Source organism: Nicotiana tabacum, chromosome 7, assembly GCF_000715075.1.
Source record: "Nicotiana tabacum cultivar K326 chromosome 7, ASM71507v2, whole genome shotgun sequence".
Lineage (NCBI taxonomy): Eukaryota > Viridiplantae > Streptophyta > Magnoliopsida > Solanales > Solanaceae > Nicotiana > Nicotiana tabacum.
In genome coordinates this window covers 95,252,966-95,278,315 of record NC_134086.1, presented here as the reverse complement: position 1 = coordinate 95,278,315, position 25,350 = coordinate 95,252,966, and the positions used below count along the sequence as shown (strand labels likewise).

Sequence of the window (25,350 nt, the reverse complement as noted above, 5' to 3'; positions counted from 1 at the left end):
CAATATCCCAATAACTGTACTACCGCGATAACTATACATGTTATTATTCTTCTGATTGACCTTCATTACCACTAGTGCACCGGAGCATATTCTCATCACTCCATTTTCTGCAATGATTTTGAACCCTTTTGATTTTAGGACTCCCACAGAGATGAGATTCTTCTTCAAATCCGGTACATATCGAACATTTGTTAATGTTCTGATCATTCCATCATTGTTCCTTAATCGTATTGAACCAATCCCATATGAGGTAAGAGGGTTGTTGTCCGCTATGTGGATGACTCCATATTCTCTTTCTTGAAAATCCACGAACCAGTCCCTATCGGAACACATATGATAGCTACAAGCCGAGTCCATCAACCATATGTCTGATGATGTTAATGACTCTGTTGTAACTACTGAGAAGTCTAAATCATCACAATCAGCTACATTTGAATCCATAATGGCCTTTCCATTGTTATGTTTGGACTTATTCTTCAACTTCGGACAGTCTTTCTTCCAGTGCCCCTTTTCTCGACAAAAGGCACATTCATCTTTGCTGGGTCTAGATCTTGACTTGGATCTTCCCTTCTTTGTCCTCGTTTGATTTTGAGGACGACCCCTCACAACCAGTGCTTCTCCTTCTCCCCCCTTCTGTTTTTCTCCTTTTCTTTGTTCATAGTTGTACAAAGTCGAACAAACTTTTCTGAGAGAAATTTCGTCATTTCCATGGAGTACAGTAGTTTCAAGGTGTTCGTACTCATCAGGAAGTAACCCCAACAACACCAAGGTCAAGTCACCATAATCAAAAGTTGCATCCATATTTGCAAATCTGTGACCAACTTATTGAAACTGGTGATATGCCATTCATCGTGGTACCAGAAACATAGGTGAAGCGAAACAGTCTCTTTTTCATGTACAATTTATTTTGACTGTTTTTCTTCAAAAATTTATCCTCCAGTGTTTTCCATAATTTACTTGCAGAAGTTTCCTTTGTGTATGGATATTTTTGCTCTCTAGCAAGGTAGGATTGAATAGTACCGCAAGCAACACGGTTGATAATTTTCCAATCTTCTTCTCCAATAACATCTGGTTTCTTTTCTTCAATGGCAAGATCCGACCCTTGTTGAAAAAAGACATCTAGAACCTCGCCTTGTCACATCCCAAAATGTCATGACCCGTCAAAAATTTCTACCGCAAATTTCGCATTTGACACAATTTTTTGTCATAAGCGAAAATGCCAATGATGACGTATTATCGACACTTGATGTAGCTTCTTCTTGTTTATTGTCTCTCATTTTTTATACAAATATTATTTAATAACTGACGACACAACTCAAGATTATTTCCTTTCTGGTGTGGAAGATCAGACTAAGTTGCAACCACAGAACATACTCAAACAGAACCTTGACTCAACTACCAAGATAAATCTTTTCTAATGTGGAAGATCAGACTATGCTGCAACCACAGAGCATACTTAGACAATACCTTGGCTCTGATACCAATTGTTGCGGAAGTTAAATGTATATAGTGTAAATGAGTCACAACTACTATACCAAAAATTATGGCAATCACTAAATAATAAATAAGACAATAAGATAACAATAAAAGGAACACCAGAATTTACGAGGTTCGACCAATTTTGCCTACTTTCTCGGACACAACCAATATTTTATTCCACTCCAAAAATACAAGTGAAATTATACTAAAGAGAGAAGATACAAATGTCTTAAGAAAATGAGGAGGCAAATAAGAGGTGTGTTTTAATCCTAAACATTAGGCCTCCTTTTATAAGGAAAAATTCTCATTCAAAATTGTTACCCACCGACGTGGTATTTGTGGATATAATACATACAGTAAGTGCATCTTAGGTAGAGAACCTGAAAGTGTTGAATCTACCCCCTCTTATCCAGATGATTTAAAACACTACGGCTTAAAAATACACTTAATTAGAACCAGCTCGGCTAAGCAGTTTTGGCCTTCAATTCAGGTCGAAATTCAAGACTGCATTGGACTTTGAAGTTAGATACCACATCTCATAAAGATAATCTAGTATTGAGTTCTGACTCAGTAGTTACTACTCCTGCATAGCAGTTCAAACATGAAAAGCAAAACACCCCTTGAAGTTTCTGCATACAGTCTGGTTCTGACTTGGATTAAAATCTCAACAAGAGTACATCCAACAATGAATCCTCTTCCAAGTCCTGTCATTTGTAATACCTATTGTGCCGAGTTCTTGGCTTGGGCCAGGGCTTGGCATCGACAAATTTCAGAACGACGTGTGAAGAAGTTCTAGGAAAACTTCAAGACCTCCGTAGATGTCTCTTCTGATCTATCAGCATAGCTGGCCCAAACAATCGTCAGTTTTTCCAATACCCGTGCATTCTTCAGAAAAAACCTTATTAGTTCTATCTCGTTTTCGTCATCTTTGAAACCAATCAACTCAATTGACTTTAGATGAGATTCCAAGCACACAATGATTTCATCAGGATCATGCATCTGCAAATTCTCAATCCAGTCTCCATTCTAGCAGACAGTTCAGAGTCAGAAGAGAAACCACTTCATCGAGCACAGTAAACACTCAAATTGACACAGCAATAAATAAAAATAAGCAATCATTCAGCAGCATAAGCAACCATTTCCACCATTACAAGTGAAAATGCCAAAAAACATTCACTTTTAACAATGATTTGCACCATTTCCTTCTCTTTGTTCTATTTTCCACTTGGCGTCACTGATGCATTAGAAGTTCTAGTAAACTGTAGATATTTCACAGTGTAGTACCTACTATACAAACCATGTCACTCCATCCAATCAACATCTTCGACATTTCAGGTAATCTAAAACAACAATCCCCTCATTAAGCCAAGTGATACTTATGCTCTCATGAAAACATTTGAAACACACATCGCCTAAGTTCTAGCATTGATCAAATTTTAGAATCTATCAGAGTCCATCATGAATCTTTTTTCTGCACAAGGGAAATGAATTCATTTGGGTACTCTCTTTGCAATAAAGCTCAGCTTAGGACTAAATTTAGACTAATATGCTGGCAATTTTCAGGGCCAAGCTACTGTTCAGGACCAGATTTGCAAATTTCTTTCATTTATCAAGTCAATGCTCCCTAAAGGTGTATCATCATCTCAGTTCTCAGAGTTTCCCCACATCAATTTACTGCTCAAATCTATTTCCACCATTAAGTTCCATGCAGCAGATATGAATAAGTTCAATGGCATTAGCAATAGGTGATACTTGCCAACTCCCAGAGTGAATGTTAAAAGTTAAAATTGATCATTAGTCAAATCTTATCCCTTTCATTATGGCATGTTTATCATTTTGTTGAGTGGAATTTTGCTTGTACAGTTCTTTTTACTTGAATATAGGTTTGCAGTTTAGCCTTATTGTAATGAAATTGAAGGGGGGCCTTGGAGCAATAGTAAAGTTGTCACTGACTCTTGCATCAGGGAAGGCTGCCTACATCACACCCCTTTGGAGTGCGGCCCTTTCACGGGCCTTCCATGAATGTTGGCTGCCCTCTTATTATTGCAATGACATTGGAATTATATGTCAATTTTTCCTTGTAAAGTGTAGTTACAATACTTACAAGTACTTCCAACCAACTAGCATATAAAAGAAACGGAATTTGTACAGAAGAATCAATGAAAAGATGGCGGGCATTACCTCATCAGACCACAATTTAAGAACCTCTAGATTAGGAGAATACTTGAGTAATAATATCATAGCTTGCATGAAATCTTCATCAACATCCACATACAGCTTTAAGATCTTCAGCTTATAAAAAGAGATTGGAGCGAGTCTTACTGTGCGAACCGCTTCATAAAGATCCTACAGCAGCAAAAAAGAAGAAATGAGAGTGTTTTTCGATAATCAGTTGTGAAATTAAGAGATTAATTGAAAAGCTACAAGCGAGCTCTTACAATGACTTAGAGATACTTAGACTGTATATTTTTTTGATAAGTACTTAGACTGCTCATTAGGGGCGAAGCCACAGTGATGGTTGTTGGTTCAGCCAAACCCAATAGCTTTTGTTCAAACCATGTATTTGTATTAAGAAATTCAATGAATATGTAAAAATTATTAATTTAGAATCCAATAACTTAAAAGGATTATAATCTCAAACCCATAAGGTTCAAATCCTAGCTCCGCCTCTGTTGCTCATACAATCTAAGTATTCAAACAACGTATTGACACTTTATATTTCTTTAATACTTCTATTTCCCTTTTATGCTTAACCTAAAGAGAGAACTATACCCAAATAGTCGGCTTGCATAGCTTCAAAACTGATGTAGAAGGAACCTCCTTGATCAGCTTATATATGCCATTTTCTTCACGAGATCCACTCATATCAATAAAGAAGATGCGAACGTCTTCTATTGAAAAGAGATTCTCGAAGATTATATCCTTTGGCATTGGAGCTTGATATTTGAAGAACTTGAGATTGGGGCAACAAATTTTGACTTCCCAATTGCAGTAACTCTCCACATAATGATTGTCATTTACTAAAGTAAAATAAATAAGAGATGTTGAAGCAATATCAAGTAGAGCCATAGCTCCTAAACCACATTCCTCTAAGATCAACCTTTCAAGGAGATGACATTTTGAGAACAAGCAACTTGTCAAATGCTCGTCTGACAACTCGACATCCTCAAGATGAAGCAGTTTCAGCTGATGAAATCCCAAATGATTAGGCAGTTTAAGTATGTTCCCGGACAAGCGTAGTTTTAAAATTTGCAAAGATTCACAAGTTGCAAGACAATATGGTAACTCAAATGGCTCACCAAGATTAAAACTTAATACAAGCTCTTGAACATTTCGCCTTGTTGACACATGAATCCACCGCAAAATAGCAAACTTATCAAAGATATTGGCACAACAGAGAAGAAACCGAACAAGTTTAGTGGCGCTTTGGTAAATTAAGACCCAATTGATAAAGTCCTTGAATTCCTCACCATTTCCGAGTTACAAGGCCGATTGATCCGTTGTGAATAAAATCGATCAAGATCAAAGTGCAAGTAAGGCATAGTAGTCCATATATACTTCCATCTTTTTGGCAATAAACTCAACTGAACCACATCAAAAATAAAGAGAGATGAAAGGATGTTGTGCAGGATATCATCTGGCAATGAACTTATTCTATCAATCCCTTTACTTGTACTGCCACAAATCTTAGGTTTTCTGGTTGAGGTTTCCATTATATCTTTCGATTAAAAAGCAAAAAAATACCAACAAATTACCTTGTCTCAGACATTTGAGCCGAAAGGGTACCCAAATAGCAAAACTCAAGGAATGGAGTTCTTCACAGTCATCTCGGGAACTTATTGTAGAGAAGGCGGGAACGACGGAGACGCGTCTGTGCCGCTGTGAAAAGGATTTCCCGCCTTTGGGGGGAGAAAAAATGAAAAAATAAATGACACTTTATTAACCTACTAGTTAATTTGCTTAAAACATGGCTGAATAAGTAATGGCATATAAAAGAAAATCAATCTCTACTTGTAAAAATTTCTTTCACGATTTTACTATGAACTATTACGATGGATAATAACATATCAGAATTGGTATTATATTAATAATGAAAAGTCTTTTACACAATTAAAAATTAAATATTTGTCTTTACTTACTAAGTTCTAACTTCAGATAAAAAACCCCGTACTTCGACTAAATGAAGTGAATCTCATAGTACTATAGTGCTCCACTATCTAAGACACAAAAACAATGCTTTAAATAACAACTTAAAAAATTAAGATTAATGAATCCAGTTTTGGTCTTACTAAAATAGTATAGGAAAAAGGAGATGATTATTAAGAAGCTTTAACGTATAGACAGTAGAATAGTCCCTAGCTAAACTGATTTATTTGTTATTTACTATCATACTATCAAGTGTTTGGTGCTTGTGCTGCTATTGGTGGTGCTTCTTTCGCTTTGGTTAATATGGCTTCACTGACACTATTCTTAGCCTCAACCTTAGGCTTTGTATCCTTGTATCCATTTTAATTGCCGCAAAAATAAAGTCATGTAAAGCATTTAGGCCACTAATAATATTATTATCAGTCAAAGATTTAGCCGTCAAATTAGATTCAACAGCAATATACTTTTTAAAAAAAAAACTAAAAAGAGGTTATATTAGTATGATATGGAATAACCAATTTCATGTTTAGCATAATACCAACGCTCTGGTTATCATACCATTCAGTAAATGCCATTTTTAATAAAGATGACTTGGACTATTTCAAAGGTTACGAAACCATATTAAGCAAGAACCATAAGCAGAAATAAGCATGTCTCAGAATTTTATTAATAATAAAAGCTATAGTCATAACATTTATAACAACAAAGATTTACACAGCACAAATCAAGCCTGTGGCACTAGCAGCTTCATCTCAAGGCACCTCATTCTCTAGTATTGGAGGGTAACCACATTACATTTGAAACTCTTATTAAGCTAGCCTTAAATCATTTAAATTCTCTTTCATTCTAATATAAGTACAGAGGAAATAAATGATCTTCTTCACAGACAAAAAAGAAATTCAGGGCTTCCCAAAATCCGAGCAGAAGTGGCTACCATAATTAAACCCATTGGACACCCACAATGATAATTGGTTCATGAGATTTTCTTGACCTCACCTCCAATATCAACCAAATGGACCAGTAGAGTCATGCTTTTAGCTTCTTCATCAAAAGATAGTCGTATTTGATGTTTCTATAAACTCTCCTCACAAATAGATTTGAGTCCGAAATTTCAATAGCACCTAAATTTGAATGACCAAAATGACATGGTTGATATATAGTAATATATTATCAAGAAAAAATGCCATGACATTTCGCTAGAATTCACATAACCAATAGATTAAATATGAGAGAAATGGTTTAAATAGAACTTGTATATATACTCACTGTAAAAAAATCCTAAGCCAAGATAAAATTTAATATTCTATACACATCTAAAGTAGAAATTGGGAAAGAAGAACCTTGACATCTTAGCCTTAACATAATAGTAGTAATATACCGAGCACAGGAAGACAGACAATTGTAGAGACCACTGAGAAAATGAAGTCTGCCACCACTGAAAATTCTCAGAAGCTAATAACAACATATGTTGTCGTAATGGTGCTATAGATAGTAACAACACTATAATAAGAATTAGAAAGAGCAAATTCATAAACCTATAAGCATAATACATAAGCAGAAACTAAACTCAACGAATCAAGATAGTGGAAGAGCATAAATTCTAAAACAGATCCATGATGATGCATGGATCTTTCCATTTTATAGAAGTGTTCAAATATTTCAGGGAAAAAAAAAGAAGGAAACTTATGTCACATAAGCACATATAAAAAGGTTTAGATGCATAACTTACGTGTTTGATGTCAAATGCTCGCCATACTTAAAACTTGATCCTTCTGTATTCCTATAAAATAACAACAGCAAAGTTTCTCCAATAAATCTGAAACAACAATAGGAAATAGTCTTTTTGAAAAAAAAACATCGATAGTAGTTCTAATGCTCATGAAACAGCTAAATAACAATCAAAACTAATTGAACAACAAAAGTTAAAAGGACTACATCATACTTACACTAATTCCAACTGAAGCGGAGCACTTACTGATCATACCATATTCAAGAACATATAAGAATTACCATTCGCATGATAAATAATATGCTCCCAATGTAAATACATCTCAAAGTTTATCCCACAAAATTCGATACCTTCTGATTCCATCAAAATACACACTGAGAAGAAAATAAAGAAAAAAGCAAAAGGATGCAGGATGGACATAAAATGGGCTAATAAAAATGAAGAGGCATAGGACACACACCAAAATCTGAAAAGAATTAAAAATAAAATATAGCTGAGCGAAAGACCAAAATACTTAATTGCCTCTTTTTCAGTTTAAACTTTTGGCAATCATTATGTGGAAGACTTTAAGAAGGTTAAAGGGAAAACAAAAGAACCAAAAATCTTTAAAGGGGCAGAATATAGAGTGAAAAAGGCAAAAAAAGGTCCAAAAAATATATAATAAATAACATTCATGAAAAGGTTTGTGACGCTACTTCGATAAAAGCTCATGATATCTAAGTTTCAAGCGAAGGATGAAGAAATAAAGAGATGATTAATTAAGCTCTAATTTATCACAACATATAACCACGACGTTGTCCAGGATCAACTCTTGTATAAACAACTGGAATACTTGCTGCTAGCACCACTACCTTTTGACGTGTATTAAAACAATGATATCAGAATAGCCCGCCGTTCTCATGGTATCTACAAAGCAAAGTCTACTATCATAACCCAAAATCCAACAAAATAAATTCTGAGAAAAAAAAGTGCTAACAAAGAGAAACGTCCAAGTGTCCGCTCTTTTACTTAAAATGAATATTCAAAATGTTCAAATATTACTCCAACCAATTTCAGAGTTCTCATCTCAATCTGGAATGACAAAGGCACCATCTTTACTTCACTATGTATCCGTGTGAGAAAGGTAACATTTTACCTCATTACATATCCAAATGAGAAAAGCAACATCGTTATCTCATTATGTGTCCATGAACAATTGACGGGTCATTTTATCCATGCATAAATGTTAGATGAAAGTTTTATTAAGTGAACACATTCAAGATTAAGTAAATCTTACAAAATGGACAATAAAATGACCGAAAGATACAAACATATCAACCTAAAGATGAAGAAAAATCAAGAATATGAGACGTAGAAATATATCTCTTAGATTCAAATAATTATATAAGTTTCACGAATAAAGAACAATATCAATTAGAGTTGGGCACAATACTTTTTTTTCCTCGGAGAAGGAAAGCGGGAAGGGTGTTCAACCTCTCTTTTCTACCACTTTGCTTGTTCCTTTGTGTGACGACCATATAAGTACAATTTCAACATGGAGTTTGATCAAGAATCTCCATATACCTCAGGTTACAGGCAAGTATAAACATAATGGAAACAAAAAAAATTATGTCACTTTTAACATACTAAGCATACTTCAATATCATTATAAAACCTATATATGCTGCAAACACCAATTTCAGAAGCTATTTTCATTTTTCCTTCCTTTTTCACACTTTTTTGTTAACACATAAATTTCAATCTCAGGATAAACAATGTAAAATCCAAATAAAAAAGAAGAAGAAAAACAGTAGGAAAAAATTTCACCGGAATCAACATTCTCGGACATATTGGTTCTAATGACTGTAGTGCAAGGTCAGGGAAAACCAATATAAATGCCTGCAATAGAAGAAGTCACCAGGCAGCTCAAACACAGACTGAATCAGCTTCTGCAATGATTTGAATTATGCAGTGGTGATGTGCTCAGGCTGCACGCCGCAGCAATATATATATATATATATATATATATATATATATATATATATATATATATAGTTCGCCTCAAACCAGTTTCAAGCTACTTCCCAGAAACAGTGAAAGGCCATATGCAGTATCGGATGCACGTATCTTCTCCGAACAATTAAAATGACAAAAGACAAATATACTTAATTCACGGTCTAATAAATTAATTGATTAAGGATCAACCTCCTTAAAATAGTCCCATAGGGATGTAGTTACCAGAGAATGATTTTACTTCTTACATTTCCTTTCTTTCACCTATTTCCTTTTCTACAACTTCTGTGTTAAATTCATGTATTGATCTTCAAGCATAACACAAGAAGGTAGAGCAGGAAAAGTATAATAGTGGTAATATTGCAACACTCTATATTTAATGAATCTTTAGATCCTTAGTTATTGATTAGGGAAAAAAGTATAGTATTGTAGAATATTTAAAGACATTGTTCTAAAAGAAATTATTAGTAATATAACATTCTTCAACTTCATATCAACGACACAGTTAGTATCAATTATGAAAAAATCATAGTAGTTACGAATCTTTGGATTTTTTGAAACTATTTTAGAATTTGTACATCCTTAGTTATTGATTAGGGAACAAAAGTATACTTTCATTGAATATTGACATTATAAGTTCTGATTTAGAGGGAAAAAATAATAGCGAAGAAAGTTTGGACTGTACCTCATGCCTTTGATGTATTTTTGCATACTTGTTTGTCCACACCAATACAATTAGATTAGGGTTCATACAAGTTAGAAAGAGTCAAATATATAAGAGTAAGGCGTAAATGATAAATATAGAGTGAATACCTGAAACAGTGGTCGGGTGATGGTGTTCTTTGGATGTCTTCATTGGCGTCGAAGGAAACGGAATTTGTATAAGCATAGAGAAAGAAGAAATACAAAAAGAAGGCAGATGAGTTGAGTTTATAGAAATAAAATAAAAAAGTTAGAAGTCTGGGGGAAATTGAACAGGGAAAAGGGGGTTGAAGATTTTTTTCGAAGTGGTGCGTGTATAAGCAGTTGGGTATGCGAAGCATTTTCGTTCTTCTTCAATTTGAGGTTTAAGTTGCTGAAAAACCTAAAGCGGAGGAAATTCAATTGTTGTTATTTAAGAGGATTCGTGTCGACTAGGCCCATTGAGGGGTAAATGCTTGGAAAAATAATATTATAATGCCGCTCTTAAAATAATAACTCAAAAATGTATATTTTTTGTATATATATACATATTTTGTATGTCATATACAAAAATTATGCAATTTTATACATTTTTTTGGCTATCAAATATAAATAATTTTTGGCGCGAACCCAAGGCTTCCTACCAAAAAATTCTCCATTTTCAAGATTCAAATTGAAGACTTCCGATCCCGACCCTATTACCACATGATGGTATACGTATATCAAATTCTTATTACTCATCCCACTTACTAGGTGATTTTCTATTTACGACATTATAATATTTCATCAAAGTTCTAATTGATTAGGTAATAATATTTCATCAATCTTCCTTAAACAGGTAATAAATTATTAAAAATCTACAACCTTCTCTCCTTTATTACTTGATGTTTTGATCATTTCTTTTTTTACTATCCCTTTTACATTTCTAATGCCTTTGAAAGAGTAGTCCTTGTTGGGCGTGAATGAACTTCAATACTTTGACAATATTTTTCTCAACTCTGAAACTTATATATATATATATATATATATATATATATATATATATATATATATATATATATATATATATATATATATATATATATATATATATATATATATATATATATATATATATATATATATATATATATATATATATATATATATATATATATATATATATATATATATATATATATATATATATATATATATCTTATAACATTCAAAGAAGGGTTTCAAGTAACGTTTCTTTTCTTCTTCTCTATGATGCAAAATTCAACAAATGAATAATCAAGCTTGAGATTCGAAGGGAATTATCATGGAACTAGGAATGCAATGTAAGATTAAAATATAAGAGTATAGAAGATGTACTTGTGTGGTTTCTCATTTCTTAACAATGGAGCTTTACGAGTAGTTGCACATGTATGTACATTGTGATTACATTGTATGAACAAGGGGAAGTTGCAGAAGTGTTTCAACTTCAGGGAGGAAACACACACACACACACACTCTCCCACATAAAATTGCCCATCGGATCTAATTACCTAATTCTTTGTTGGCCCCCAGCCATGTGAAATGTAAGAATTTGCAAGTTGAGTTGGGGTTGACCATATAGAACTTCAAAACATGTTAACAAATTGCAAAATAAAATTTGGCATCAAGCTACCGCCATTCAATTAGAAGAAGGTATTTAACCCAGTCACGAGGAGAATCAACACAAAAAAAAACACGTCAACGAAGCCTTGAGGCACCTGTTGAGGATCTTGGCTTGGCATCGGACAAAATATGACATGCGAAGTTGCACCGTAACAGAAGAAAACTCTCGCCAGATTGGGCTAATGAAAATTGGATCTCTACCACTCACAATAACAGCAAGCAGTCCTTATAGGCTAAAAATGCTGTCCATGAATATTTGAGCTAGAGAGTGTGCTGTATAAGGATGAGCAAGGAACAAGAAATGGCCATATTCACTGAGCTTATCAACTATGACGCAAAAGACATCAAGAAATGTTTCTATGAAATCCATATTGATTACAGACCAAACAATGTGAGAATAAGAAGGGGTTGCCGAAAACATTGGTATGCTGAAACATCATAATTGTCTTTTTGACACTTGTAACCCCTTGGGATGCAGCAATTCCCGGGACCCTGCGTGAATGCAGGATGCTTCGTGCTACCCCTTTAAATGAAGTTAACCACACCCTGCTTGATACTTTACCATAGAAAAAAGACATGACCTTCTTTGTTACTCTATAGCAGTTCAAACAAGAAAGGCCAATACAAGTTTCATAACCATCACGATTCCATGTAATTTTTTATACAGTTCGGTTCTGATTTGAACCTTGAAGAGAATCTCAATAAGAGTACATCCAGAAATTCGAATAATCCTCTCCCAAGTCGAGTCATTTTTAATATCTATTGTACCATTTTGGACAACTTGGTATGGGCTTGGCATCAAGAAATGTCAGAACAACGTGTGAAGAAGTTCTTGGAAACTTCAAAACCTCCTCATTTGCCTCTTCTGATTTATCAGCATTGTCGTTCCAGACAATCGTCAATTTTTCCAATACTCGTGCATTCTTCAGAAAAACCTAAGTAGTTCTATCTCGTGTTCTTCACCTTTGAAACCAGTCAACTTAATTGACTTTAGATGAGATTCCAAGCACACGATGCTTTCATCAGGATCAAGCAGCTGCCTATTCACACCCCAGTCCTCAATCTAGCAAACAGTTGAGAGTCAGAGGAGAAACCACTTAATCAAGCACAATAGAATCTTATGTCGAAATAACAATAAGCAATCATTCAGCAGTGGGGGGAAGCCTGGTATGCACGGGGTCCGGGGAAGGGCCAAACCACAAGGATCTATTGTCGCAGTGTAAGCAAATATTCCTCTGTTAAAAGATAAATTTCAAACAGGATTCACGATTTGGGCTTGGCATCAAGAAACTTCAGAACAACGTTTGAAAGTTCTAGGAAACTTCAAAACATCCTCTGATGCCTCTTCTGATTTATCAGCATGCTTGTCCCAGACAATCGTCAGTATTTCCAATACTCGTGCATTCTTCAGAAAAAACCTTAGTAGTTCTACCAAGTACTCTTCACCTTTGAAACCAGTAAACAGAATCGACTTTAGATGAGACTCCAAGCATGCAATGCTTTCATCAGGATCATGCATCTGCAAATTCTCCCTCCAGCCTCCATTCTAGCACACAATTGAGAGTCAGAGGAGAAACCACATCATTGGGCACAGTAAAACGCTTATATTGAAACAATAATAAATAACAATAATCAACCATTCAGCAGTGTAAGCAACCATTTCCACCATTATAAGTGAAAATGTCAAACAAGATTCACTTCCAAAATGTTTTAGACCATTTCCTTCTCTTTGGAATGTTACTTTTTCCCTAGACATCACTGATGCACTAAAAATTCCAGTTATCTGTTCATATTTCATGGTGCTTACCATAGTCTATTCAACCTATGCAATCCATCTAACAAACATCTTACTCATATCAGGTCATCTAAACCAGCATCCCCTAAATAAGCCAAGTGAATTTATTCTAGTGCTCCCTTTAGACCACATCTCTTGTGCATGAAAATATTTGAACACACATCTCCAAAATTCTAGCATGGCAATGGTTGATTTCAGAATCTGTAAGTATCAATTATGCATCTTTCTTTACAAGGGAAATGAATTAATTTGGGTAATTTAAATCAAGCTCACCTTAGAACCATATTTAGATACTATGATTATTGGGAATTTTTTTAATCAAGATACTGTTAAGGACCAGATTCGCAACTCCTCCTTCATTTATCAACTTAATGCTCCCTAAAGTTATATGATCATCTCAGTTCGTCTTACACTTTTCCCACATCAATTCACATTCAAATCATTTCTACCATAAGTTTCATGCAGCAAACATAAATAAACTCAATGGCACGAGTATACAGGTGATACTTGTCAACTGACAAAGTGAACATTAAAAGTTAAAATTAATGATTAGACAGATCATATCTCTTCTTCACTAACTGTGGATCTGGGGAGGCTAGTGTGTACGCAGACCTTACCCCTACCTTGTGAGGTTATCTCTTATTCACTGTGGCATGTTTATCATTCTAGTGAGAGTAAATTTTGTTAGTTCGGTTTTTGCTTTACTCGAATATAGGTTTATTTTTTTTATGACAGTAGTGTACGGCCCAACTTGCAAGCATGACGCACCTCAACAATTCCACCGGTTACCTACCTCCCTCCAACATATATATATCGGGTAACTCTACCCACCAACACTTTGACAGATGGAAAAGAAATCACATAGTGTTTCTTTGCTTCTGTTGGGATTAGAGCTTGAGACCTAATGGTTTTCCTCTCACTTCATTGATCAATATCAAAGTGCAAGTAAGGGATTGTAGTGCATATATATATTTCCATCTTTTTGACAATAGACTAAACTTAACCACATCAAAGATACAGAGAGATGAAAGGATGTTGTGGAGTACATCGTCCATCAATCCCTTTACTTGTATTACCGGAGATCTTGAGTTTTCTTTTTGATGTTTGCATTCAGTGGCGGAGGCAGAATCTCCACGAAGAGGGTTAGTGGGAATTGAACTCATGACCTTATGTAGATTTTGAACCCCCTTGACCACTAAACTACACTTTTGGATTGTGTTAAGGGGGTTCAAAACTTAATATATAGAGGTAAAAAACAGATTTTGTCTTATATATACAGTGTAATTTTTCGGTAAAGGGGGTTCGGGTAACCCCTTGCGCCCCCCTAAATCCGCCCCTGTTTGCATTATATATACCGATTTGAACGACAAAAAATCATAAAAATATCAACAAAATTACCTTGCCTCAATGATTTGATAGAAAAACTCAAGAATGGATTTCGAACAAGGCGCTACCACTCACTATGAGCCCTAGAGAGGAAAAGAGCGACAGGCTCACCATTTGGGGTTTGTCCCATTGTGTGAAGATTTTCCCTTTTCCCGCTTTTGGGAAAAAGAAAGAAATTGTTGAGGTTTTCCCAAAATTAAGTAGGCATTTGAACAATGTGCAGTTGAAGTTGAAAATATTTGAAATTAAAGTTTAGGAAATATTCTCAGTTACAAATACTGAATTTCAGTATTATTATTATTATTAACGGCCATAGGATTACTCTTTCGTTATTTTAAAAAAAAAAAATCTAGACAGGGACTACCTTTTTCAAATGTTCCAGAAAAGACTAAAACAACATACTGTAGGTTGCAAGTAAAAGAGGAGAGAATATTGTTAATTTGCTATCATTATTTATGCAAGGAACACAAATTCAATTTTACAAATTTACTTAAAAGCTTGACGAAATAATTTGATTATTTAATGCATTAGAACATTAAAATTAGATAGGAATAGTAATACACCAGCAAATTGATAATCACTTTGGAGATGGGATGAATGAAAAGAAATTTGACATGCATTTATACATGTGTAGGAAAATAAGGTTTTGCTGGCAGTAGGTTAATAGAGGGCAAATACTTATCTGCGCCCGATATATATCAAATTAAGTGATCACTTCATAGGAGATAGTATTCTTCTATTCAAATTGTAAGTGGTTAAGAGAGGTATTTCCTTGAATATATATTAAAGGGTAAATTTTTACTGTTAATGAAGAGTCCATTTATCTTTTCCTTTAAATGCCGTCAAGAGTTTTAAGTAACATGTTTTAGTTTCTGGTTCTGTATGATGCAAAATTCAACTAATGCATAATTAAGCTTGAGAATTGAAGGGAAATTATCAGGGAAGTAGGGTTCCAAGATAAGACCAACAAGAACGCAGGTCAAAATCTGGTTGTGAAGTTTCTTACTACAATGCAGCTTTAAAAGTACCTGTACATGTAATGTATGTGTACATTGTAATAGTAACCGATTGTTAAGGAGCTAAGCCACATAATGACTAGTAACTAACTCCTGCAAAAATCATCCTAGCAAATACCATCTGCATTTAGGGAAGAAAGAAGGAAAACAAGCTCATAACTCAAACCAACTTTTCAAGAGGCTGCAGGATCTGTAGGAAATTTTGTTCATTTGATGAGGTGTGGTGTCACGATCCAAAACACGACCCGTCGTGATGGCGCCTAGCGATGATACTAGGCCAGCTGACATTACCAAAACGCTTTCAACAATAACCAGAAATAACCAAAACTCTTAAAATTAGGGGTTCAAAACCAAACCGAAACCGAAAACCGAAGCTTAATGGCTTATTGGTATCGGGTTAACGGTTTAACGGACCCGTTTCGGGTCCTAAATAATCAGAACAGAAACCCTAACGCATACTCCATCTCGTCCTCTCACCACCGTCTCCCTCTCCCTCTCGCCATTGCCACCGTCTCCATCTCGCCAAGTAGCCGAAAGTTGAGACAATTTTGCGGGAATTTTTTAGAGTTTAAGGTTTGGCTCTCTTTCCAAATGTACCTTCTCTAAATCATTTGACGTTTCATTTCGAATTGGGCCGTAATCTTCCCACCATTTTATTCCTTTTCTAAGTAAAAAGTAACAACGGAAAAGTTAAATGAGTTTGTTTGCATGGATTTTTCCTTAGATGAGCCAACAAAACGTAGGTTGTTTGCAAGGAATTTTCCTCAGATGAGCCAACAAAACGTAGGTTCTAGACACATTTATCTAAGCATGAAGCTTTAGTTTTCATCCCGTATAACATTGCTTTAACTTTTTATCATATGTTCTAACAATTTTCTTCTTAATCTTATTGCGGGGAATTGATTCCTAACAAATTTAGCATACTTTGAATTAGGCCGATAAATCGCCCGATAACCACCCGATAAGAGCTAAACTGATACCAATTCGCCCGATATCTTATCGGGTGGCTAGCAAATTAATATATTTAAAAGCCGATAACCGATAAGCCAAACCGTTAAGAGTAAATAACCGCTCAATCTGCCTGATAAGCAGACCTACTTAAAATAACTGAAATCTTTGCCATAAAACAGGGTGAACCCCAAAACATAAGTACGGAAATAAAGCCCGACATCGGGATGTCACTAGTCATGAGTATCTAACATACCCGACCCAAAAGTAACAAGACGTAACATAGTCTGGAATCAAAAAATACAGAAAATAAGGATAGATAGGGAAGAAGAAAGCAGGGTTGCGAACGCCGGCAGCTACCTCGCGATCTCCAATGACCAGCTACGAGTACTATCAACAACCTCTGCATCCAACAGCTCCTGGATCCACACACGTGGTGCAGGGAATAACGTGAGTACGTCAACTCAGTAAGTAATAATAATAAATAAGGAACTGAAGATAGTGACGAGCTACACAGTTTTAGTTCATTTCAATAATTTCAAAAAGGAAAATAGCCATGCTTCCTAAGTTTCGATAATTCAAGTCAAGTCAATTTATTTCAGGCAAGTTCAAGTAAAACCAGATAAGAATATCTTTCAACAGTTTTCAAAATATGGATATAAGGCAATTATGAGCATCAATAATGTAATCATATACTGCCTCTCAGGCAATCATCTCTCAGTCCTCCCAATCACTCTAACCTCCTAGTCACTCATTCCTCACAATCACTCGGCACTCGCACTCAGTAGGTACATGCGCTCACTAGGGGTGTGAAGACTCCAGAGGGGCTCCTTCAGCCCAAGCATCATAACAAGCCAATTATGGCACAAATCAATCAGGCCCTCGACCTCACTCGGTCATAAATCAATAAAACATGTTACGGCGTGCAGTCCGATCCCACTAATATCCTCACAATCAGGCATTCGACCTCATTCAGTCATCAATCTCTCCAGCCTCTACGCTCTCAGAAATCAGGAAAATCGGCCCAAACAGCAATAACATGAAGTATCAGATAGAATATAGAGACTGGGATATGATATACGAGTAAAAACTGTGACTGAGTACAAATAGCATTTAACAGGCAATTCAACATGTAACGCGGCCCCTACGGGACCTAACGATGCCAACATATAGCCTAAACATGGTTTCTAACATGATTTAGAGTCGATCTTTCATAACACATAGGGAGCATATAGCTAATAGCATGTTGTTCAACTTTATATTTCTACGGGACGGACCAAGTCACAATCTCCTCAACATGTTGTTCAACTTTACAGTTCTACGGGACGGACCAAGTCACAATCCCCTCGATGCACGCCCGTACGTCCATCACCTAACATGTATGTCACCTCCAAAATAGTCACAAGACATAATGTCCGAGGTTTCATACCTTCAAGACCAGATTTAAATTGTTACTTACCTCAATCCGAGCAAAATCCTACTCTGCGATGCCTTTGCCTCTCGAATCGGCCTCCAAACGTCCCGAATCTAGCCAAAAGTAATACAACACAATCAATATATGTCAAAGGAACCAATTCCACCAGAAAACTACTAAATTCGTCTCAAATCCCGAAATTAACTTAAACCCGACCCGCATCTCGAAATCCAACAAAAGTCACAAAACTAGAAAGCCCATTCACTCATGAGTCTACCCATACCAATTTCATCAAAATTCGACATCATTTGATCCCTCAAATACCGAAATAATCCTCTCCAAAATTCCAAGCCCTAACCCCCTTATTTCACTTCAATAATCCTACTAATTAGGTAGGAAATCAACATGAAAACACCATAGCTAATGATAATAGAGCTCAAGCAACTTACCTTCGTGAAAATGGTGGAAATGAGCAAAAATTCGCAAAGTCTTCTATTTATAGGTTCTGCCTAGGTTTTTCGCACTTGCCGCTCAATATGCGCTTTTGCGGTGCTGCTTGTGCGCAAAAATCTCCGCATCTGCGGAAAACCACTTAAATCCCCATCTCCACACCTGCACTCCTTATCCGCTTCGCGACCTCACAGGTGCAGAAAAGACCTCGCACATGCGGCCACTGCCAGACCTCCTCTCTCCCGCTTCTGCGGGCAACTACCCTCTGCTGCGGGCTCGCAGATGCGTACGACCAGTCGCACCTACGGTCTTCCCCAATCCAACACACTTCCGCACCTGCGGCAATACCCTCGCAGGTGCGATTACACCAGCAACAGGCCAACTTCAGCAATTCTCCAAACTTCAAACTTGATCCGTTAACCACCCGAAACACACCCGAGGCCCCCGGGACCTCAACCCAACATGCCAACAAGTCATATAACCCTATACGAACTTAGTCGAACCTTCGAATCACTCAAAACAACATCAAAACACCAAATTACCCCTCGGATTCAAGCCTAAGAACCTCTAAACTTCCAAAATCCGCAAACGACACCAAAACCTATCAAATCACGTCCGAATGACCTCAAATTTTGCACACACGTCAGAAATGACACCACGAACCTATTCCCAACTTTCGAAATTCCATTCCGACCCCGATATCAAAATTTACACTGTCGACCAAAATCGCCAAAATTCTAACTTTCACCAATTCAAGCCTAATTCTACCACGGGCCTCCAAATCACATTCCAGACGGGTTCCCAAGTCCAAAATCACCTAACGGAGATAACGGAACCATCAAAATTCAAATCCAAGATCGTTTACACATAAGTCAACATCCAGTCAACTTTTCCATCTTAAACTCTCCTAAGAGACTAAATGTCTCAATTTACTCCAAAACCACTCCGAACCCGAACCAACTGACCCGGTAAGATATAATACAGCTGAAGAACACAAATGAAGCAGAAAAATGGGGAACGAGGTTGTAACTCACGAAACGACCGGCCTTGTCGTTACACGTGGGCCCACTGCCTTTGCCTTTTCTTGATTATTCTCCTGTATAGGACAGCCTCAGTAGTTGGGAAAAGGTGGATGAGCTAAATCAACCATAGGAGGATAATTAGATGAGCAGAGAGAGCAAAAAATGGCCTTCAACTAAGTTATACACAAAAAAAAAAAAAGAGAGAGAGGACATCTATGCACCTGTTGAGGAAGTTGAAGCTTAATTGTAGGCCCTTGTTTCTCCTTCAGCAACAACATGATATGATCCAAAGTATTTAAAAGTGAGTTTGTGGACAGGTTTATGAACAAGGTAAAGTTGTCTATAGTGCTGCTACTTCAGGAAAACACACACAAAAACAAACAAACAAAATCTCCCACATGAAATTGCCCATCGGATGTGTGATTATCTTCTAATTACCTTATTCTTTGATGACACCTTACCAAGTGAAATGTAAGAATTAATTGCAACTTAAGCTCTCTTTGAGTAAGTGAAATATCGAGCACCTCCAAAGTAGAATCACCAATCAAGTAAGGCAAATGAGTTTGGACTTTGGGGGGAGGTTGACCAGATAGAACTTCAAAAGAAGTTAACTGAATTGCGAAATGAGATGTGGTATTCTACCATCATTCATCTAGAATAAAATACCGAACCCAGTCAGGAGGAGAAAAACACAAAAACACATCAAATAAGCCATGAGATGCCTGTTGAGGATCTCAGTTTGGCTTCAGACTGAGGATGATATTTTCAAGTGTGTAGTTGCACTCCTAACAGAAAAAACACTCTTTCCAGATTGAGCTGATGAAAATTGGATCTTTACCGCTCACAATAACAGCAAGCATTCCATATAGCTAAAGATGTTGTCCAGGAATATTTGAGCTAGTGGGTGTGCTGTATAAGGACGGGCGAGGGACAAGAAAGCATAGTTGCTGAGCTTATCAAATATGACCTAAACAACTTCATTCCCTTTAAACATTAGGAAGTGTGTCTATGAAGTCCATATTGATCGCAGATCAAACAGTGTGAGGATAAAAAGTGGTTGCAGAAACATTGGTTTTGCTGAAGCATCATAATTGTTTCTTCGACACTTGTAAAAGAAATTAACCACATCCTGCTTACCTTGCAGTAGAAATAAGACATGACCTTCCTAGTTACTCTATAGCAGTTCAAGCATATACGCAAAACAGCCAGAGAAGTTTCATAAACATCAAGACCTCATGTAATTTCTTATTTAGTATGGCTGACTTGGATCTTTAAGAGCAATTTCAATAAAAGTACATCCAACAATAGAATAATGATCTCCCAGGTCAAGTCATTTTTAATATCTAGTGTACCAGTTAGGAGAACTTGGTTTGGGCTTGGCACCACGAAATGTCAGAAAAACGTGTGAAGACGTTCTAGGAAACTTCAAAACCTCAACTGATGCCTTTTCTGATTTAGAAGCATACTCGTCCCAAACAATCGTCAGCTTTTCCAAAACTTGTGCATTCTTCAGAAAAAACCTTAGTAGTTCTATCTCGTTTTGTTGACCTTTGAAACCATTCAACTGAATTGACTTTAGATGAGATTCCAAGCATACAATGCTTTCATCAGGATCATGCAGCTTCCAATTCACACTCCAGAATTCATCCTAGCAGACAGTTGAGAGTCAGAGGAGAAACCAGTAACCACTTGATCGAGAATAGTAAACACTTATATTGAAACAACAACAAATAACAATAACCAATCATTCAGCAGCGTAAGCAACCATTTTCCTCCATTACAAGTGAAAATGTCAAACAAGATTCACTTCCAAAATGTTTTGAGCCATTTCCTTCTCTTTGGAATTTTTATTTCCCCCCTAGGCATCACAGATGCATTAAAAGTTCCAGTGATCTGTTAGTATTTCAGAGTATGGTACCTGCTATTCAAACCATGCCATCCATCTAACGAACATCTTGCTCATCTCAGGTCATCTAAACTAGCAATCCCCTCATTAAGCCAAGTGAATTTATACTAATGCTCCCTTTAGACCACATTGCTTGCGCATGAGAAGATTTGAAACACACATCTCCAGAGTTCTAGCTTCGAATTGAGTTGATTTCAGAATCTGTCAATTATGCATCTTTCTTTTACGAGGGAAATGAACTACGGGTAAGCTCCCTCTCCGGTAAACCTCAGCTTAGAACCAAAGTTAGAGTATACGGTTGTTGGCAATTTTTTTTAACAAGGTATCATTCAGGGCCACGTTTACAATTTCTCCTTCATTTATTAACTTAATGCTCCTTAAAGTTGTAGCATCATCTCAGTACTTCTTAAACTTTCCCCACTGGAATTCACGGTTCAAATCCATTTTACCATTAAATTCATGCAGCATACATGATTAAATCAATGGCATGAGTAAACAATTCTAGCAGCCAATTCCCAAGGTGGATGTTAAAAGTTAAAACTCTTGACTAGTCATGTCTACCTCTTTCATTGTGGCATATTTATCATTTAGGTAAGAGGAATTTTGCTTGTTAGATTCTGCTTTACTCGAATATATATTCACAGTTTAGCATTGTTACAATGACATTGCAATTATCAGTGAACTTTTCCTTGGAAAGTTTAGTGACGTCAGTTTTCAAGCGTAAATTCACCACCTTCAGTTATTGAAAGAATCCTTTCATGTTAATCAACTTCTAGTTTTACAAAACTTACAAGTCCTTACGACCAACTACCATATAAAAGAAACAGAATTTTTACGCAGATTTCGGGAAAGGATGAAGAGCTTTACCTCGGACCACAATTTTAGAACCTCCAGATTAGGAGAATATTTGAGCAATAACATCATGACTTGCATAACATCTTCATCAATTCCCACTTTCAGTTTTAAGGACTTCAGCTTATAAAAGGAGACGCGAGAGAGTCTTCCTTTTGATTCGCTTCATACAGACCCTGCAGCAGCAAATAAGAATATTTTTTTTTTCCCGATAACTAAGAAAGTAAGAAGTGAAAAATTTATTGGTTAAGAGACTAATATGAAAAGCTACCGACAAGTTCCCCAGACGACTTAGAATACTGACTGTATTTTTTTAAATAAATACTTAGACAGTAAATATACTTTTAATAAGTAGTCAGACTCTATGTCAAAAAATATATAGTTAAGTATTCAAAAAATGTAATTACGTTGTATATCTTTTCAGTACTCCAATATTCCTTTTCTAGTTAAGCTAAAGAGATAAGCTTACCGAAAAGGAAGCCTTGCATAGCTTCAAAACTGATGTAGAAGGAACCTCTTTGATCATCTTATGCACGAGTATACCAGTTTCTTCAAGTGAGCGGATCCTATCAGTAAAGACGATACGAACATCTTCTATTGAAAACAGATTCTCAAAGATTATATCCTTTGGCATTGGAGCTTTATATTTTAAGAACTTGAGATTGGGGCAACAAATTTTGACTTCACAATCGCCATAACTCTCCACATTATAATAGTCAGTTCCAAAAGTAACATAAATAAGAGATGTTGAAGCAATATCAAGTAGTGTCATGGCTCCTAAACTACATTCGTGTAAAATCAAATTTTCGAGGAGGTGACATTTTGAGAACAAACAATTTGTCAATTGCTGGTCTGATAACTCCACGTTCTCAAGATGGAGCAATTTCAGTTGACAAAATCCCAAATGATTAGGCAGTTTGAGTATGTCCCCAGACAAGTTTAGCTTTAAAACTTGCAAAGATTCACAAGATGCAACACAATATGGTAACTCAAATGGCTCATCAAGACAAAATTCTAACAAAAGTTCTTGAACATTTCGCCTTGTTGTAGCATGAATCCACCGAAAAATATCTACTTTATCAAAGATACCGTAGATATCGACAATGAGAACAAAACGGACAAGATAGTTGCCCTTTGGGAAATTAAGACCCAATTGATAAAATCTTTGAATTTCTCAGTCATTTCCATATTACAAAGCCGTTTGAGCCGTTCTGAATAAAATTTATCAAAATCAAAGTGCAAGTAAGGCATAGTAGTCCATATGTATTTCCATCTTTTAGACAGTACACTCAACTGAACCACATCAAAAATAAATAGAGATGAAAGGATGTTGTGGAGTACATCATCTGGTAAAGCGCTTATTCTATCGATCCCTTTACTTGTACTGCCGCAAATCTTAGCTTTACTTGTTGATGTTTCCATTATCTCTTTCGATTAGAAAGCAGAAAATACCAACAAATTACCTTTCCCCGGATATTTGATAGGTCGAATTGCGTACCCGAATAGTAAAACTAATAATGGATTTCCTCATAATCATCTCGGGAACTGAATGCGACCACTCTCTATGAACCCTAGAGAGGAAAAAAGCGACAGAAATTTGGCCCTTTCAATGTAGAGCCCGTTTGGCTTAGCTGATTTTGATTTAGGGTACCTGATAAATAAGCATGATAACCATTAGGTGTGATGAAAAGTATCTTTTTTAAATGCTCAAATTAATTTAAAAAATAAGCAGTTATGTGTTTAAATAAAAGTGTTGAAATTAATAATATGTAGCTGAAAAATGGAGTATATGAAAGTTTTGTTTTAAAAAAAAGTATTTTAGGGATAGAATAGTAAATATTTTGGTCAAACTTAAAGTGCTTATAAGCTGAAATTTGATAAGCTGGAGGAGACCAACTTATGACTTTTGATTTATTTTTGGCTTATAAGCACTTAACTTATAAGCGTTTTTAATTTTACAAAACGCGCAGATAAGCCAAAAAGTGTTTATAAGCCAGTTTGACCAGCTTATAAGCTTAGCCAAACATCCTCTTAGTGGTCTCCGTCTATGTGAAAAGGTTTTCCTGCCTTCGGAAGAAAAATGTAAAGGTTTTTCCCAAAGAGTGCTGCTATTCGGCCAAACTCAGTGTGGCCCAACAATGAAACTCGTGAAATACCAGTAAAACCCTTATTTTCACATTTGACTTAATGGCCATTTTTCCCTCCAAAATTAGTTAATAAATTTTGATTATTCCAAAACATTGATCCCATAAATCATCATTCTCTCATGCATAGGAAGATAAAAAACCTTCGTATATACGGATGACAGCCTTCGTATATTTTCTCATTACGTTTTTTTAAATACAATTATGTATTTTTTTTAAATGCAATTTATATGGATGGGAAGATCAAAAGTCTATTATGTATACATAATATTGTTTTTTCATTTATACGTTATTCCTTGTCATACCATATACTTATGCTAAGAGAGCTTTCATTAAACACATAATTCACCACCCTTCCCTAAACCTAAACATGAATGCTAACCTAGAAACTAGTTTGAAGCCATTAAACCCGAATAACGGCCTAGAAACTAGGTCGGAGCAACTAAAGAATGCATTACACATATCATTGGGGTTGAATTCGGACGGCAGTTTGATGAACGAAGATGAGTCAATCGACATTGATTCAGACGGCAACTTCAATGATGGATAAAATCATGTTGACGATGCTGCTGATGAAGATGATGATGATGATGATGACGGCCATTATTTAGAGGAAGGGGAGAAGTTGGAGAGGACAGGGAAATGCCTAATGAGTTCAATGAAGAAGATCTCATAATTGGTCCAATTACTGGGATGCGGTTCAGTAGTAAGGATGTTATGTTTGATTTTTACAAAGAACATGCAAGATT

General features: G+C 36.0%; 3 protein-coding genes across 37 annotated transcripts; all 3 read right to left on the bottom strand.

Moving 5' to 3' along the window:
- Nucleotides 1-1,737: 1,737 nt before the first annotated feature.
- Nucleotides 1,738-10,441, bottom strand: LOC107812093 (putative FBD-associated F-box protein At3g50710). 32 transcript variants are annotated; one of them, XM_075217362.1, is made up of 10 exons: nucleotides 10,032-10,441; nucleotides 8,787-9,282; nucleotides 8,206-8,260; nucleotides 7,355-7,405; nucleotides 6,622-6,746; nucleotides 5,235-5,378; nucleotides 4,950-5,063; nucleotides 4,252-4,851; nucleotides 3,661-3,825; nucleotides 1,738-2,505 (listed from the first exon to the last, which is right to left on the bottom strand). In XM_075217362.1, exons 7-10 carry the CDS (start codon nucleotides 5,019-5,021, stop codon nucleotides 2,272-2,274), a joined length of 1,071 nt encoding a protein of 356 aa, XP_075073463.1. In that variant the 5' UTR covers nucleotides 5,022-5,063; nucleotides 5,235-5,378; nucleotides 6,622-6,746; nucleotides 7,355-7,405; nucleotides 8,206-8,260; nucleotides 8,787-9,282; nucleotides 10,032-10,441; the 3' UTR covers nucleotides 1,738-2,271. The 32 variants fall into 32 exon arrangements, with proteins under 32 accessions (XP_075073463.1, XP_075073450.1, XP_075073452.1 ...); XM_075217349.1 differs by having other exon boundaries at nucleotides 7,355-7,441; nucleotides 7,572-9,282; XM_075217351.1 differs by having other exon boundaries at nucleotides 7,572-9,282.
- Nucleotides 10,442-11,995: 1,554 nt separating this feature from the next.
- On the bottom strand, nucleotides 11,996-24,108 carry LOC107812094 (putative F-box/FBD/LRR-repeat protein At3g49480). 4 transcript variants are annotated; one of them, XR_012693439.1, is made up of 7 exons: nucleotides 22,927-24,108; nucleotides 22,473-22,633; nucleotides 21,052-21,347; nucleotides 19,921-19,962; nucleotides 19,712-19,814; nucleotides 18,273-18,340; nucleotides 17,101-17,232 (listed from the first exon to the last, which is right to left on the bottom strand). XR_012693439.1 is itself a non-coding variant. In XM_016637127.2 (5 exons), the coding sequence occupies exons 2-5, from the start codon at nucleotides 22,536-22,538 to the stop codon at nucleotides 13,180-13,182; spliced, it is 456 nt and encodes a 151-aa protein (XP_016492613.2). In that variant the 5' UTR covers nucleotides 22,539-22,633; nucleotides 22,927-24,108; the 3' UTR covers nucleotides 11,996-13,179. The 4 variants fall into 4 exon arrangements, 2 of the variants coding, with proteins under 2 accessions (XP_016492613.2, XP_075073440.1); XR_012693438.1 differs by having other exon boundaries at nucleotides 18,273-19,814; XM_016637127.2 differs by lacking the exons at nucleotides 18,273-18,340; nucleotides 19,712-19,814; nucleotides 19,921-19,962 and adding an exon at nucleotides 11,996-13,214 and having other exon boundaries at nucleotides 17,174-17,232.
- Nucleotides 22,909-24,652, bottom strand: LOC142162185 (putative F-box/FBD/LRR-repeat protein At5g62970). The gene is made up of 2 exons (XM_075218507.1): nucleotides 24,614-24,652; nucleotides 22,909-23,589 (listed from the first exon to the last, which is right to left on the bottom strand). The coding sequence occupies exons 1-2, from the start codon at nucleotides 24,650-24,652 to the stop codon at nucleotides 22,909-22,911; spliced, it is 720 nt and encodes a 239-aa protein (XP_075074608.1).
- Nucleotides 24,653-25,350: the final 698 nt, after the last annotated feature.

Coding starts and splice junctions, on each gene's coding strand:
- LOC107812093 (XM_075217349.1), bottom strand. CDS start 5,021: ATGCCTTACTTGCACTTTGATCTTGATCGATTTTATTCACAACGGATC. Junction 4,852..4,949: donor GGCCTTGTAACTCGGAAATG/GTGAGGAATTCA, acceptor ATCTTTGATAAG/TTTGCTATTTTGCGGTGGAT. Junction 2,506..3,660: donor TTAAATTGTGGTCTGATGAG/GTAATGCCCGCC, acceptor ACTGTCTGCTAG/AATGGAGACTGGATTGAGAA.
- LOC107812094 (XM_016637127.2), bottom strand. CDS start 22,538: ATGCAAGTCATGATGTTATTGCTCAAATATTCTCCTAATCTGGAGGTT. Junction 21,348..22,472: donor TTCTAAAATTGTGGTCCGAG/GTAAAGCTCTTC, acceptor ACTGTCTGCTAG/GATGAATTCTGGAGTGTGAA. Junction 17,233..21,051: donor AAACCAAGTTCTCCTAACTG/GTACACTAGATA, acceptor GTGTGGATCCAG/GAGCTGTTGGATGCAGAGGT.
- LOC142162185 (XM_075218507.1), bottom strand. CDS start 24,652: ATGGCCATTAAGTCAAATGTGAAAATAAGGGTTTTACTG. Junction 23,590..24,613: donor TGAAAATAAGGGTTTTACTG/GTATTTCACGAG, acceptor AATTTCCCAAAG/GGCAACTATCTTGTCCGTTT.